General features: G+C 42.6%; 1 protein-coding gene across 5 annotated transcripts in view; it reads right to left on the reverse strand.

Moving 5' to 3' along the window:
* The window catches only part of NCOA7 (nuclear receptor coactivator 7), an 86477-nt gene that overhangs the window by 57831 nt on the left and 15445 nt on the right, over positions 1–13201 (reverse strand). For all 5 annotated transcript variants that reach the window (XM_035320571.1, XM_035320569.1, XM_035320568.1 and 2 more), the window contains exon 2: positions 11662–11793. In XM_035320571.1, the coding sequence (XP_035176462.1) occupies positions 11662–11711 (50 nt within the window). In that variant the 5' untranslated portion in view covers positions 11712–11793. The remainder of the gene's footprint in view (positions 1–11661; positions 11794–13201) is intronic.

A 13201-nucleotide genomic window follows, 5' to 3' on the forward strand; every position in this document is an offset into this window, starting at 1 on the left:
TGCTGGGGCCGCAGAAGCCACAGCTGTACTCACACGGCCAAGCAGGACAGTACAGGGAAGCTGCACTGCTTCTGCACAGGACAGTCACGCTGTACAGAACTACGAAGATTATTTGATGAGGACAACAAGCACGTGGTAATCAGGCTCGCTGAAGTATGTTTGCTCCCCAGAAGTTTCATAAACTTCTCCCTCTTTGCCTTGGTTAGGGGCTCTTCAATAAACCCAACTTCCATGAGACAAAAAGGAAGGATCTTTTAAAAGAATTGAGAACTTTCAAAAAAAAAAAAAAAAAAAGAGAGAAGCCTACAGGATATTAGGAGACCCACAGGAATGCATATTGCTCAATGCAGTCGTCACTATTCACCCACTTGTTCAGATAAGCGCCATATTTTTTTGAAAATATAGTTAGTTTTAGTTTTGATTAAACTAACTGAAAGGTCAGAAGGAAATGTAATGCTCAGTGACTAAAATAGCAATAAACATTTACAATGAAGCAATAAAATAGCAAATGAAATTCAATGGTCAAAGCAAAATCCAGGGGAAATAGAATCCTAATGCAACGTGCATCGTGCAGCAATAACGTAGCTGGAGCCCACCTGTGAAAGAAAAACCTAGGAAATGATATTTCAGTATTTTACCTACAACAAGTATTGGGGTCATCAAGACAAATTGTTTCATGTAATACTGCCAAAGTGAACAGCAGCTAAAAATACATAGCTCAGGCATGCTGTGTTTGCTAAAGACATAAACAGATACGAAAAGCAGCAGTGCCAGTTCAAAGGCACTTTGCCGAGACTGCAAGGCTCGTCAAACTGCAGCCCTGCTTGTTCTTTGCACTATCAGGTTGAGATCCTCAAAAAGAGGAAGCCAGAAAGCCAAACCAGACACAGGCTACGCGATACGACCCAACCTTCGGACAGGAACACTGAAGTAATTGTAGGAGCTTCTTTCCACTTGTCCAGAAAAGGCACTTTGATGATGGGAAAGTTTCAGTAGGGTGTGAGTTATGAGAGCTGGGATGGAGAAGTGTAGCTTTCCCTGTTGCAGAAAGCAGGGAAACCGTGACACTGCTTCTCCAGCAGCGGTGGGGAAGAGAAGAAAGCACTGTTTTCTTCTTAAAGTAGATCCTATGGTTGAGTCAGTCAACTCGATAAATGAAGTCATCTGGCTGACTTTGCCACCAAGGTAAGGGGAATTAGAAAGTAACCATGGCTAAGAAGTCAGAAACCGAAGGGTAGTCAAAAGTTTTCATTATTTCTTTATTTAAACATGTTTTTAAAGGGATATCCTAAGGAGGGGGAGGACTGAGAATGAAATCACTATCTTTGCATTAGCTTTTGCTTTTATCTAAAAAGTGACTTTGAAAATTACCATTCAAATGTTAGGGCTATCTGCATTGTCATGCCATTCTGCATGGCAAGGCCACCAAGACACGAGAACACCACGACACCGGGTGGCACTGGAACTATCCAACCGCCACCATGCATTTCTTTGGGATTCTGCTAATCACATCTGGAGCTCATATGGGATACGGTGCACATGCTTACAAGCAGGTTGCAAACTCATCCGTTCAGGGACAAATTTACAGCACGAAGCACCGTGACACAAGTGGAAAAAGCTTCTATTTAAAGCATTTCAGAGGAGTTATTAAAAACACGTCTCACTACGCGTCTCATCTCTCCAGCTCACTGTGTGTCTCAGTTCTACATTTGCATTCATTGCTCCCAAACAACCTACAAGCTATTTAGCAGGTTGAGCAGTTTAATTGGCTTCTGAAAAGAGCTACAATTAAGTGACACTCAGCACAGAAGAAACACGCACGTACATGGAAGATCCTGTTATTTGGCTTAAAGTTCAGAGAAACACCCAGCAATGCTGCTAATGGGTGGGGGAAAAAGAAGAAGCTGCAGCTTTTGTGTTTGGACAACGCGTGATGTTGTTTCATACAATGGATATTTCATATGTGAGAACAATAATCCCCCCCAGGAAGTGTTCACATCAATGCTTCTATACCAAATGGCATGGCTCTACCTGGCTCAAAGGGTCGCTAACCAGAAGTACGAAGATGACAGGACAGGGCAGGGCGTGCCTACACAGGGCAGTTACACGGCACGCGTGTCTCAGCCCAACTTTCGTATGGATGTCCCTTATTCTGAAGGGAGTACGTGGCATGGTCTGAGGCTGTTCAGTAGCCAAACCATCATGCTAGTGGGGTAGGTGCTCCACTACATTTACAATTTCCCTGTGATTCTTATATCATAATAATAAATCATTTGTGCTTTTGCTTTTAAATGAAAAATGGTTTGAAGTTACCACAGGGGGGAAACAACAGCAAAAAGCAGATCCTGACCAGTGGCAGCATGAAGGAAAGAGGGGTGACAGGGGGACACAAGAGGTTCTGCTCCACTTCCATGTTCTCTGGACCCCAGGAGTCCAAATGGCCACCACACGTGAGGCAGACACTGAACCAGAGTAACAGCCTGGGGAAAAGAAAAGGTTCAAGTGCTCCTGAATTTGGTTGCTCCTCTGCATGGGCACAGAAGGCCGGCTCCTGGCAGCCACCCCGCACACCCACACCGCTGCAAGGCCGCAGGGTTGGTAAGACACTGCGTCACAGGCCGTCTCTTCCCCGCAGGAGCGAGAGGCCAGCTGTCTTCATCCCCAGCTGCCTTCAAGGACAGCGGGCTCCCAGCAGGCTGGGCTGGCAGGAACCAGATAAGGCAGGCGCTCCATAATATCCCGCTCGCTTTGCCCCATCCCTTCTCAGAGGCTGGGAGCAGGAGCTCCTTGGCTGGACATGATCCAGTGCTGTGGCCACAGCTCTGTTCCTACAAGCGGCTCCCGCTGTCCTGTTAAACCCAACAGCACAACTGCCCACACACACACAGGATGGATCAAATGCATCAGTTGGCAGGACAAGAGTCATCTTCTGCGGTGTGAGTACTCGGGATTGCCAAAAGGCAACGAGAGGCTTCTGCAATCCCAAGAACCTTTCTCAGCCTGGGGCAAGCAGAGCTGCTGCAGGGGCAGCCGCTGTGCTCTGGGTGGAGAGAGGAGCCTCGTCCTTCTAGCACAGGCACGGGGCATGCACACAAACCCTCGGCTTCAGAAGATTCGATTCTGAGAGATCATCTGCCTTAAACATGTGACGAACGCCTCGAAGCCATGTATTTATAGAAGCATTACCAGAAGCAAAGCATCCAGCAGCTGACAACGTAGAAATGCGATGTTAAGTCAAAAACATCAGATGTAAGCTAATTCAGTGTGTATGTGATTGGCTAGATGCTAAGTCTAAGCCTGCTGAATTAAAAGCAGGCACTCCAGAAAAACTGAGCTAAAAGCCTGGATTTATTACCAGTAGATGAAGTGCTACACGAGACACATTCTCCATGCCAAAGAGACTGCTGCCCAACAGGAAAATGCGCGGTGCATTAAGACATTCGGAGCCAGCTACCTGATTTATGGCTCATTTGCATTACAAAGGTTTTCTAGCAGACGGGCAATTCTCTTCCTACCCCCCAAATTCCTAACCAATTTTGCTGCTCTCCCTGGGATTTCCTCCCACACAAATCAACAAGAAAAATCCCCCACACCTCAATGGTGGAGCATCACAGACTCAGAGCACACTTAACATACGTCCTCAAATTTCAGTTGATCCTAGGCAACAGTCCCTGTCCAAACTACAGAGTGAGACAGGAAAAAAAACAAACCTACACTTAGAAACCCACTCCTTGTAACCAGAATGGCAGGAGCAAGACAGGGCTTGGAGGAATTGCCCCCTAGCCCAGTCTGGAAGCTGGGTTAATGCTGAGGGCATGGGAACACACCAACCTTGCACCACAGAGAGCCTAACGCCATGAAGAATTGCGGCACAGGCTCCTATGCTGCTCCAATTCCTCCGAAGCCCCACAGAAGAGCAAAAAAAGCCAAATTTCCCAGGGGAGAAAAGGGTGGGGAGCCTGATGCCCACGGAAGCTGCAGAATGCGCAGTGAGCTCTGCAAATAAGTGAAAGCACATAGCCATCCCACGTCCCCATCTCTTACCTACAGACGTGCCCTAGCTGGTTATATAATCCTTTCCAAACTCTGGGGCAGAGAGGAAAAAAAAAAACCTGCCTCTCTCCAAAAGCACACTCCCACAGGCATCGTTCACTAGACACACCATCTTTCACTCCAGACGTGCAGCACCATTACCAGAAGCAGACCCTCTCACCCGCCAAGCCAGCACTCAGATGTAACATGGCGCAAACCAGAAACAAAAGGGCAGGAGTCTTCAGTCACAGGAGCAGATCTCGTCTGTGGGCCAGAAGTGCCAGCAACTTTTCCTGAAGGTGGATGCTTAGCACCTTACCAAACCAGGGCTTCTCCCAAGCAAACTCTGACATACCTCCAGATGCTGACTCTGCTCCTTCTCAAAATACTCTGTGTCCCAACAGCCACAAGGCACGTGAGAGCTCAGCAGGGCTGCTGTCACAAGCTGGTAGGACAGCTGGGATTTCCTGGAGCACAAACAAGGGATGATCAACAGCACCATGGCAGAAATCAGCCCTGCCACCTCCTTAGGTGCAGGCATCAGTGTGGCTGCTCCTGGAAGGGGCTCCTGCTCCCAGCAGCTCCCAGCCAGCAGCACTGCTGCCTGTAGGAGACCTGGCAAAAGAGAAGTCTGTGCAGGACCACCTCTTCTGGTAGCTGCTTGTGCTCAGCATCAGCGTAAGGCACAGATCTGCCAGGCATTAGTGCTACATTTCCACCAGCTTTAAGCAGGCTTAACTACTGGGAACAGGGAGAACTGCATACAGTAAGTCCTAACAGCAGGAGAGAAAACGCTGCTGGGAGGCTGACCCGTGGGCACTGCAGCAACACAGCACCGTCCATAAAGGTAACTGTGTCAGTTCCCTACAGACACCAGTAAAAAAATTAAATCTCACCTATCCAGAAGGCCATCTTTTGAAGCTCCCATGTTTTTATAGCCTTCAAGATGCAATGTCTTTAAATCTCTCTGAGAGCACAGAGGTAAGTTGCAGGCTGTGCCTGAAGCAGACCTGGCTGCAGGCAGTGTGGGGAGAGGAGGAGAGGAAGACAAAATACATTTGACTACGTGAGCAGCAAGTCTTATCGACACTGCACAGACTCCTACATCAAAAGGTCTATCATGTAACTATTTATACTCTATAAAAGAGGAGGCTAAATCGGTTTCTTTTCTTATAGTTTCTTTTTAAAAGCCAATAAGAGACACCCGAAGGTCCCTTTGGGAAAAGCAGATTTAAGGTCACCGTTCACTTTCTGCCTAACAAACCAGCTGGGCACCGATCTTGCAAGTTAGTTAGTGAAGGTTCTGAAATCGCTGCTATAAGACAGAATGCTTTAAGATTAAATAAACTTGATCTCTTTTCTCTGCATATTCTGTGATATGGTCCACAAGGAAATCAAGAGCATAATGGAACTCTCCCTTTCTTCTCTTTCCTAAAAAAGAAAACAAAAAACCATACACACCACCACACTTCTTTATACAGAACCCACACTGTTACCAAGTCACATCATGTGCAGAGGGAAAGAAAAGAATGGGTGAGGAGATTAACCATGTAACCAGTCTTACGCAAGCTCTGAATCTCCATAAATAGCATTTCTGGTATTGGAAAATTTCAGAAAACCCCATCTCAGGGCCCTGTTCGATACTTTCACTGATCTCTGTTACCCAGTAACAGCATTCTCCTTCGACCATAGATGACTCCACTACGCTTGAGGACAAAAGCACTGCCCAGAACCAGCTCTGCACAAGCCACTGTCTTGTATTTCCCCGAGGAAGCACTGAAATTGAGAATTATTCATGGGCTAAGTAGAGGGTGATAACTCAGGTTGCTCTTCCGCTCTCATCTTGCATCACAGGATTACAAGTCTGCTCATATAAAAAACAACAGCAATGTGAAATGAGGAAACAGTTCCTAAGCAGCTATCTGACATTCTGCTGTAAAATATCACATCTACGACGTACTTCAGAAAAAGCAGGTTCAATTCTCCCCCAACTCTCCTTTTTTCAGGTTTTACATCTATTATAAAAAGAAAGCTTTCATTTTTATATATATACAATAGGAAGTATGTGAGCAATGTACAGCAAATGTCTCTCAAGCATCGCAGGGATCTCACCAGCCTCCGAAAAAAGCTCTATTCAAAATCTTCCCATCCTGCTGTCTGTGTAATTCTACATAATCTTTAACGTCTGAAAACTAGAGCAGTTGCAGAAGACAGCTGAAACACTAACCTACACAGCAGCAGGCAGAGAGTCCGCTAAAAACATTGAAAGCCCTCCATTTTAAGTAAGTGGAAGCCAAATAGCAGTACTGCATGCTTCAGAAAGTTGTTTTTATGGCTTCTCTCAGCAGCCAACGTATCAAATCAATCCCATGCATATGCACCTAAATAACAGAGCAAATACTATGCTTGCACCTATCAATCTGACAGACTGATATCTTCAGCCTTTTCTTAGAAAATAGAATGCCTCAGGCATGTATATTATTGGTCAAAACAATGGGAAATAAACTGCAATACCATTTTTAGTTTCAATAAGAACATTATGAGGTAATGTTTATATGTCTGGAAGCAGAGCTAGGAAACTTCCATTATACAGATGAGCTGAAATGAAGTATTATTTCCTCAAGTCATTTAAAAAAAAAAAATTATGCATCTCCAGGATCTTGGCTTGAATATTCTTCACACCCAAGATAAACCTCCACGACGGTTTGTTTTAAAAACAATGCGTGGAAACTTTTCCTTCCAAAAGCAAAAAATAAATCATGGGTGCTACAGGAAACCTGAATAAACACCAACACTTCGGCTCAGCAGAGCAAGAACAATTGCGAGGAGACGACTGCTGGCAAAACTGTAATCTGAGGAGCACACAACATCTGAAAACTGCTGTGTGGATGTAATGAGGCTGGCCAACAAGAAAAGCACCTGAAATCAAAATTTATGATCAAGTCTCACGTATAGGAGGTGCTCTCAGGGAAGTACGTTCGTGTGCTTATTACTTATCTGAGTTACCCTCCTTCCTAGCCACCACTGATATCCTCTCATTCCACACATTCCCTCTGTGCTCATCACAGCTAAAGTTAGGTTGTGAACAACTAATGCTACTGGAACGCTGTGTATGATTTACTGTATTATTTCTTTTTAGCTATTAAAATTAATTAAGAGAAGATAAAAGCTGCAAATTAGAGCCGAGTAACAAGTAAATGGTAACTGTACTCAACACTCGCATAGATAATCTTTGTAAGCCTTGGTTTTAATGTGCAAATCTCCATCTGCATGAAGGCAAATTCAGCAATCTAAGCCAAGAATCTAAATAAAATTAAAGCAAGTTGTGAATTTCATTATTTTCCTTAAATATTCACATCATAAGGCAACGTGAGGTGAGTATCAGGCTGTACAACTGGCTTCAGACTCTGACTGAGTATTAGCAATCTGGAGCTAAATGGAGCCTCTGCCTACTCAGATGGGCTTTGGAGCATGTCCCAGACATTTATGTATGGTTTTCTTTTTTTTTTTTCCCCCCCCAGAAGAATGATGCTAACAAGACAACTGTAAACTCAATAAACACAAAGGCACTCAATTCCCCATTAGAGTATTTTCCCTAATAGAAGTGCTTCATCTTTGACTTCAGAAAACTCTCAGCAGCGACCAAGAGATTGGGAAATAAAATTATAGGTCCCTTGGAAACTATGTAAAAGTAAAATAAAATCATTCAAAGTAAATATCAGCCTTAACGTACATCTCTATAAAGCATTCTTCAGATTAAGGTTTGGAGTTTACAGATTGGAGTCATAACTATTAATAAGATTAATGTAAGCAACTTGTTCTACTTGTTGAAAACCAACTTTTTCTTCCAAATAAAGGATGTATTTGTTGTTCTCTGCTAAGGAAATAGTTGAAAGCTTCTTCACGTAGCAATGACAGATCATCTAAGGCATGGAAAATGCTTCCTCACAGCAAAGAGAGCTAAGAAATACAGAAAATGTAAAACTAAAAACGCCTATTTTGTCACTTGTTCAGAGAGCTAGCTGCTCATACTCTTCCCTTGTGATTTGCCATCTCCTAGAACTTCTTGTCCAAATATATCCAGTAACACAGAACTTTGCAAGCAAAGCAACTCCAGCTTCGAGCTGCACATTCAATCTTCAAGATTATCAACTTACACTCAATTCTTTTCATGTGACACGTGTCATTCACTTCAGTAATTTCTTTGTGAAATTTACTGAAATGTGTAATAGTTATTCATTTTACAATTGTCTTAAAAAGTATTCCTGACAGAAATGGAACTAGGTTTCCATAAGCAACAACGATAATTAATATACCACGGGATACCATGTTAGCCAGGGTGGGGGTATCTGCTCTGTTTTTGTACTAATGGAAATACTCCCTTGCAGAGGGCATGAGAGGATAGTCCTGGTACAGCAACAGCTACTTTGTTAACTTGCTGCTTTCAGATTGTACCTCAGCACAACAAAATTTGGATTATCTTAAGTTTATGCATTTGTATCATATGCAAATACCATAAATGAGTGAAATAACTCTGAACTCGATCATATGCAGCAGGCAGAGGAAAACAGAGAGGTTTTCCATTCTGCAACAGCAGAGGGAAGGCAAGTTGTACCAGGATTCAAGAGCACATAACCACAGTAAAAAGAACCAAATGTCACAGGCAAGCAACAGTAGAGTACAGAACCAATACACACAGATGTACCATTGTACATCTATATTATATTGTGCCATTTATTTTCTGCTTGGCTGAATACCAGGAGAGCCTTCAGGGCAAGAGGAGACAGAGCTCTGTTCAAGAGCGGGAGTGACATTGGTCCATTTGGGAGCTAACGGCACACAAGTAAACAGAAAAGCCTGGAAACGAGGTTAAAAAAAAATGCAAGAAAACTTAACTATGCAGGGTAGTCTTCAAGTAGGAGTAGCAGTGTTAAATAAGGACCTATTGCTTAAGAGAAATCTATGCTTGCATGTTACTCTACTTCTTGCCTGTTAAACTCCCACGAGCTGTAACATCTTATCTGCATAAGGAATCTAAATTGATCTTTGAAAACTTTCCTAGCGATTTCTATTTCACTTGAAAAGTTACTTGTTACAGCTCTTGACAACCAAGTCCTCTACCACAACAAATGCTGGGTAAAAGGAGCACTTGGTAAGCAGAAGAAATGGATGGGGAGAGCTTTATATTAGCTTCACTTCCCAGGAGAAGGGGAAGAAACAATAGAAACCTCTGAAAAGTGCAGTTTAAGGGTCTAATGTGTTTTCCATTCTCTGCTTTGGCAAGTGGTAGAGTCTTCTCCCTTGAATATTTGATCTCATGCAGACATAACAAGATTACAATAAATGGGGGGAGGACAGTCCTTGCCCCATAAGAATGTTTGCTGTACATGTAATTACCTATTGCAAATACTATTATTACCCTAGGCTCACAAAACAAAGGAGGCAAGGGGGAAAAAAACAGTAATGGAAGTAGTAGTAATAGAAGTAGAGGGATGCATCTGCTGGGGTATCAGCTGAAGTTGCTCTTGGCCTAATAAGCATGAGCTCAAGCTAGCAGGAAAAGCAGGATATTTCAAATAGAACACAAAACAATCTGAACGTAGGGCCAAAACTATTAAACTTATGCACTCAAATACAAGGACAGAGCAGCTGTCCACAGTCTATGATACTAAACCAAAACTGACAGCAACATCAAAGTATACGCCTGAGTAAATTATCTAGGTGTGCTGATATTAGGCACCAAATGTCGACAAAAGTTTCCAACTTAAGTCAAAACTAACACTTTAAAATCAATCAAACAAACCAAACAACAGTTACTGGCCTTGTCAGAGCTGCCTTTGCACTAAAGGCAATACAAACCACCTAACTAACTGTTCAGGTACTCCTGTGACACTTCCATGGGCTATTGTGTAAAGCATTTATCTGCAAAATGCTCTGACAGCTGCTTGCTGGAGGAAGCACGCTAGACTAAAACCGTGGACATGTAAATTCTGTTCTGCTTCTGTCCCTGAGTGCTCACCCAGGCGATGCATGTGAATGTACGCTGGGCACACCACCTTCTGACTATGGCAGTGTCTATTAAACATGACTCAATGGTGTGTGATCGCATTCTTGTAGGAAAAATACATGGGCTTGCTTCAAGTGGAACTTTCATTTAAGGGCCTAAGACCTACATAAAGGAAAAGGATGCAAGCCAGGAGGGAAAAAGACAGATGACCTCCCCAGTGCTACACAGCAGGTAAGTGCTAGGACTCCAAACTGATTTCAGGTCTTTTTGACCCTTATTTAATGTCCTGTGCCCATTTAGGAAATGCTGCCCCTGTGAACACTTGGAAGAGAATTGCCACAGGTGACACAGAAAAGCTGCAAAACAAATTAAATAAAATGTCAAGGAGGACTTTGCTGGAAGCTTCTCATGGCAGTTGCAATTTGTTTAGCAGACAGCATTCAGAAAGGACTCAGAACATTCTCTTCAATGCTACAGCACCTTACTCAGATACCTCTTGAAGATCACGTCTTCCTTAACAAGTTACTTTTCCTTTATGAAATCTCTTCAGATATGTTTTCCCCCATTTGATATATCTTCTGCTTGCAGCTGCCATTGTTTACTTCCACTTCTCAGAATCGTAAATCGCAACATTCCTTTCTGACAACGTCGACATAATTGCATTTCTCCAAATGAAAAGCAAGTTACCTGACCTTAACAGATATCATTCACCACAAAACCTTCTCCAGTCTTTAGTTATCATTACATGCCACACGAAGAGCAATTTAATCAGTGCTGCAACTTTTCCCCACACTGCTTCTTCAAGGTGGCGTGACGGACACATCTCTAGGTGTCTGTAATGCACTTAGGCTGGTGTTTTGGAACAGTTTCAGTAACAGTTATTTAGTACAGAGTAGAAAAAGTACAGGCTTTTCCATTTCAGTGGTGCAGGAAGTTCCTCTGAATCAAAGATGTTTTTTATACTGATTTTCTCCCCCCTTCCTGTCCCTACAAAAGTAAGTGAGCTTTGGTTCTTCTTGTACATCAAAGCTCAGATATTACTACAGACAAACTAAATTATCAAAGAAAAGTTATCAGGAAATCAATATCACTTATTTCTTTAAAAAAAAAATCATTAATTCCAAATGATAAAAAAAAATGACTGAAAAAAATGTAGCTTGTAATCATATAGATGATAAAGTCCAGACAGCTTAACCCATCAGCATATAGCTGCCTTTTCTTAGCTCACCTTATCCTACAAGATAATACTACTTAATCTGTGCTTTATTTGAGTCAGATAAGCTTTAGGTTTAGACATTTTTTGTTTCAGATGTGTTTATTTTTACAAACACTCTCCAGAATGGAATGGTGGAAGCTCAACTTTTGTGCACTGTACAACCGAGTACCCAGGGACAGTTTCCTGTTGTAAATAAAAGTTACAATGCAAGTTTGTCTTTGCTACCCAAAGAGAATAAATCACCACTCCAACATTAGGGACAGGGCAAGAAAAGCACTCTTTGGACACATAACGCAGCTCAGGGTTTATTTTCATGCATGATTTTAAAATTGTAAAGCCTTGTGAAAAAGGCAGAGTGGGAAGTTCAATATTTTAATCAGCACTGAAATAAAACCCGTAACCTTACCGAGCGAAATAGCCTTGTCTTCGTTCCTTCTTCTCTTCCTTGGTCTCCATTATGTGCACTCAAATGGGCAAGGTGAGCGGCCAGGCGTGATGCTCTTCTTCTCCTCAGTACCTCATATCCAGGCGGAGTTCCCTGTATATAACAGTTACAAACAGGAAGTTCATAAATCACCACGCCAACACCACCTACAAAAACCAAACGCAACTGATACAATGACAAAGCAAAGTAAAACTTTAACTAGTCAATGCTTGTCATGCGGTATCAATTTAGTATACGGTAAGACAAAATGCAGTAAATGAACTCAGGTCGGTTTCTCCAGCACAGAAAGAGGCATACTACAAGCATGTAATCCAAAGAGCAGCAGCAAGTTGTAAAACCCTGGAAGTATTCAAGTCTTTTGCAAGTTTACACCAAAACATCTTCCTGTGTTTTATAGATAGGAAGACTGGAGACCCGTCTGAAACATCCCATTGAAAGGAGTAAAACCAGACTTCGTAATAGTTCTTTAAAACGGTAAAAAATCAGAGAGCTTAAGAACAATGCAAGGGAGAAACAAGTACCCGACATTCTGTACACAGGTTTTACTGTTGGGAACAATACACAAGTTCAAACAGGTGTACAGGGAGAAGAAACGGGATTGACCTCCTGCTCTGCGGATAAATTGCAGAAGTGCTGTGAGACTTGCAAACCAAGAGGTGGGAATTTTAGGACTGCTTGGCACTGGCTGCCATTAATGATATGCCACAGCAACTGCTTTCAGATAATCCTGCCAACAAGATTCATCCTCTTCCCCTCTCCAGTATACCTTCAGGCCACCCTGATGGCTTCTACACATGCACACCTTAAGTTAACTTCTTCAAAGGTTTTTTTTAAATCAGTACCCCAGATTAAAGTTTAAACCAGAAGTTACTACCAAACCTTTGAGTCTAATAGACTGTATAACAAAGAAATGGAAATCACGTAATGTATGATTCATAGAAGAACAATTACTCCAGACCTAATCAGTTCCCATTATTTTTTTCCTGCATTAAAAGACCATAAGCTACAAGCTACCAGATGTCAACAAAAGAGATAATGTAGTAAAAATAGATTAGTCTATTTGAAAAGCCAAAGAGCATATTGTGCTACATTCTTTCAGAAATACTTGCCATAACATTTTCTCCACATTTATGAAGCCTCAGATGATGGCAATTAAAGTCCATTGCTTCAGAACTCGCATCCCTTACTCATTAATTTTGAATACAGCCAGGACACCATAAAGAATCTAATTCCTCTGATCTCTATGCATCAGGCAGAGCCTTATTCTAACGGTCAGTATGTGACAGCACTCTTTACATGGCAAATTTGCCTATGACATCTTTGGTTTATAAATAGAAGACTACTTTATCTCTGCAAGTTAACGCATGCTGCGGTCTCCAGCAGAATGAAGAAATCCACATGACAGCAGCCTGCTCTGCTGTCCGGCCTACGTAAGGGTATCATTCATCTCCCCAGAATTTCAGCATATCCTCGCCCTCCCTGTTGAGTGAGAGGCTCTTAG

This window comes from Oxyura jamaicensis, chromosome 3, assembly GCF_011077185.1.
Source record: "Oxyura jamaicensis isolate SHBP4307 breed ruddy duck chromosome 3, BPBGC_Ojam_1.0, whole genome shotgun sequence".
In the NCBI taxonomy this organism is placed as follows: Eukaryota; Metazoa; Chordata; class Aves; order Anseriformes; family Anatidae; genus Oxyura; species Oxyura jamaicensis.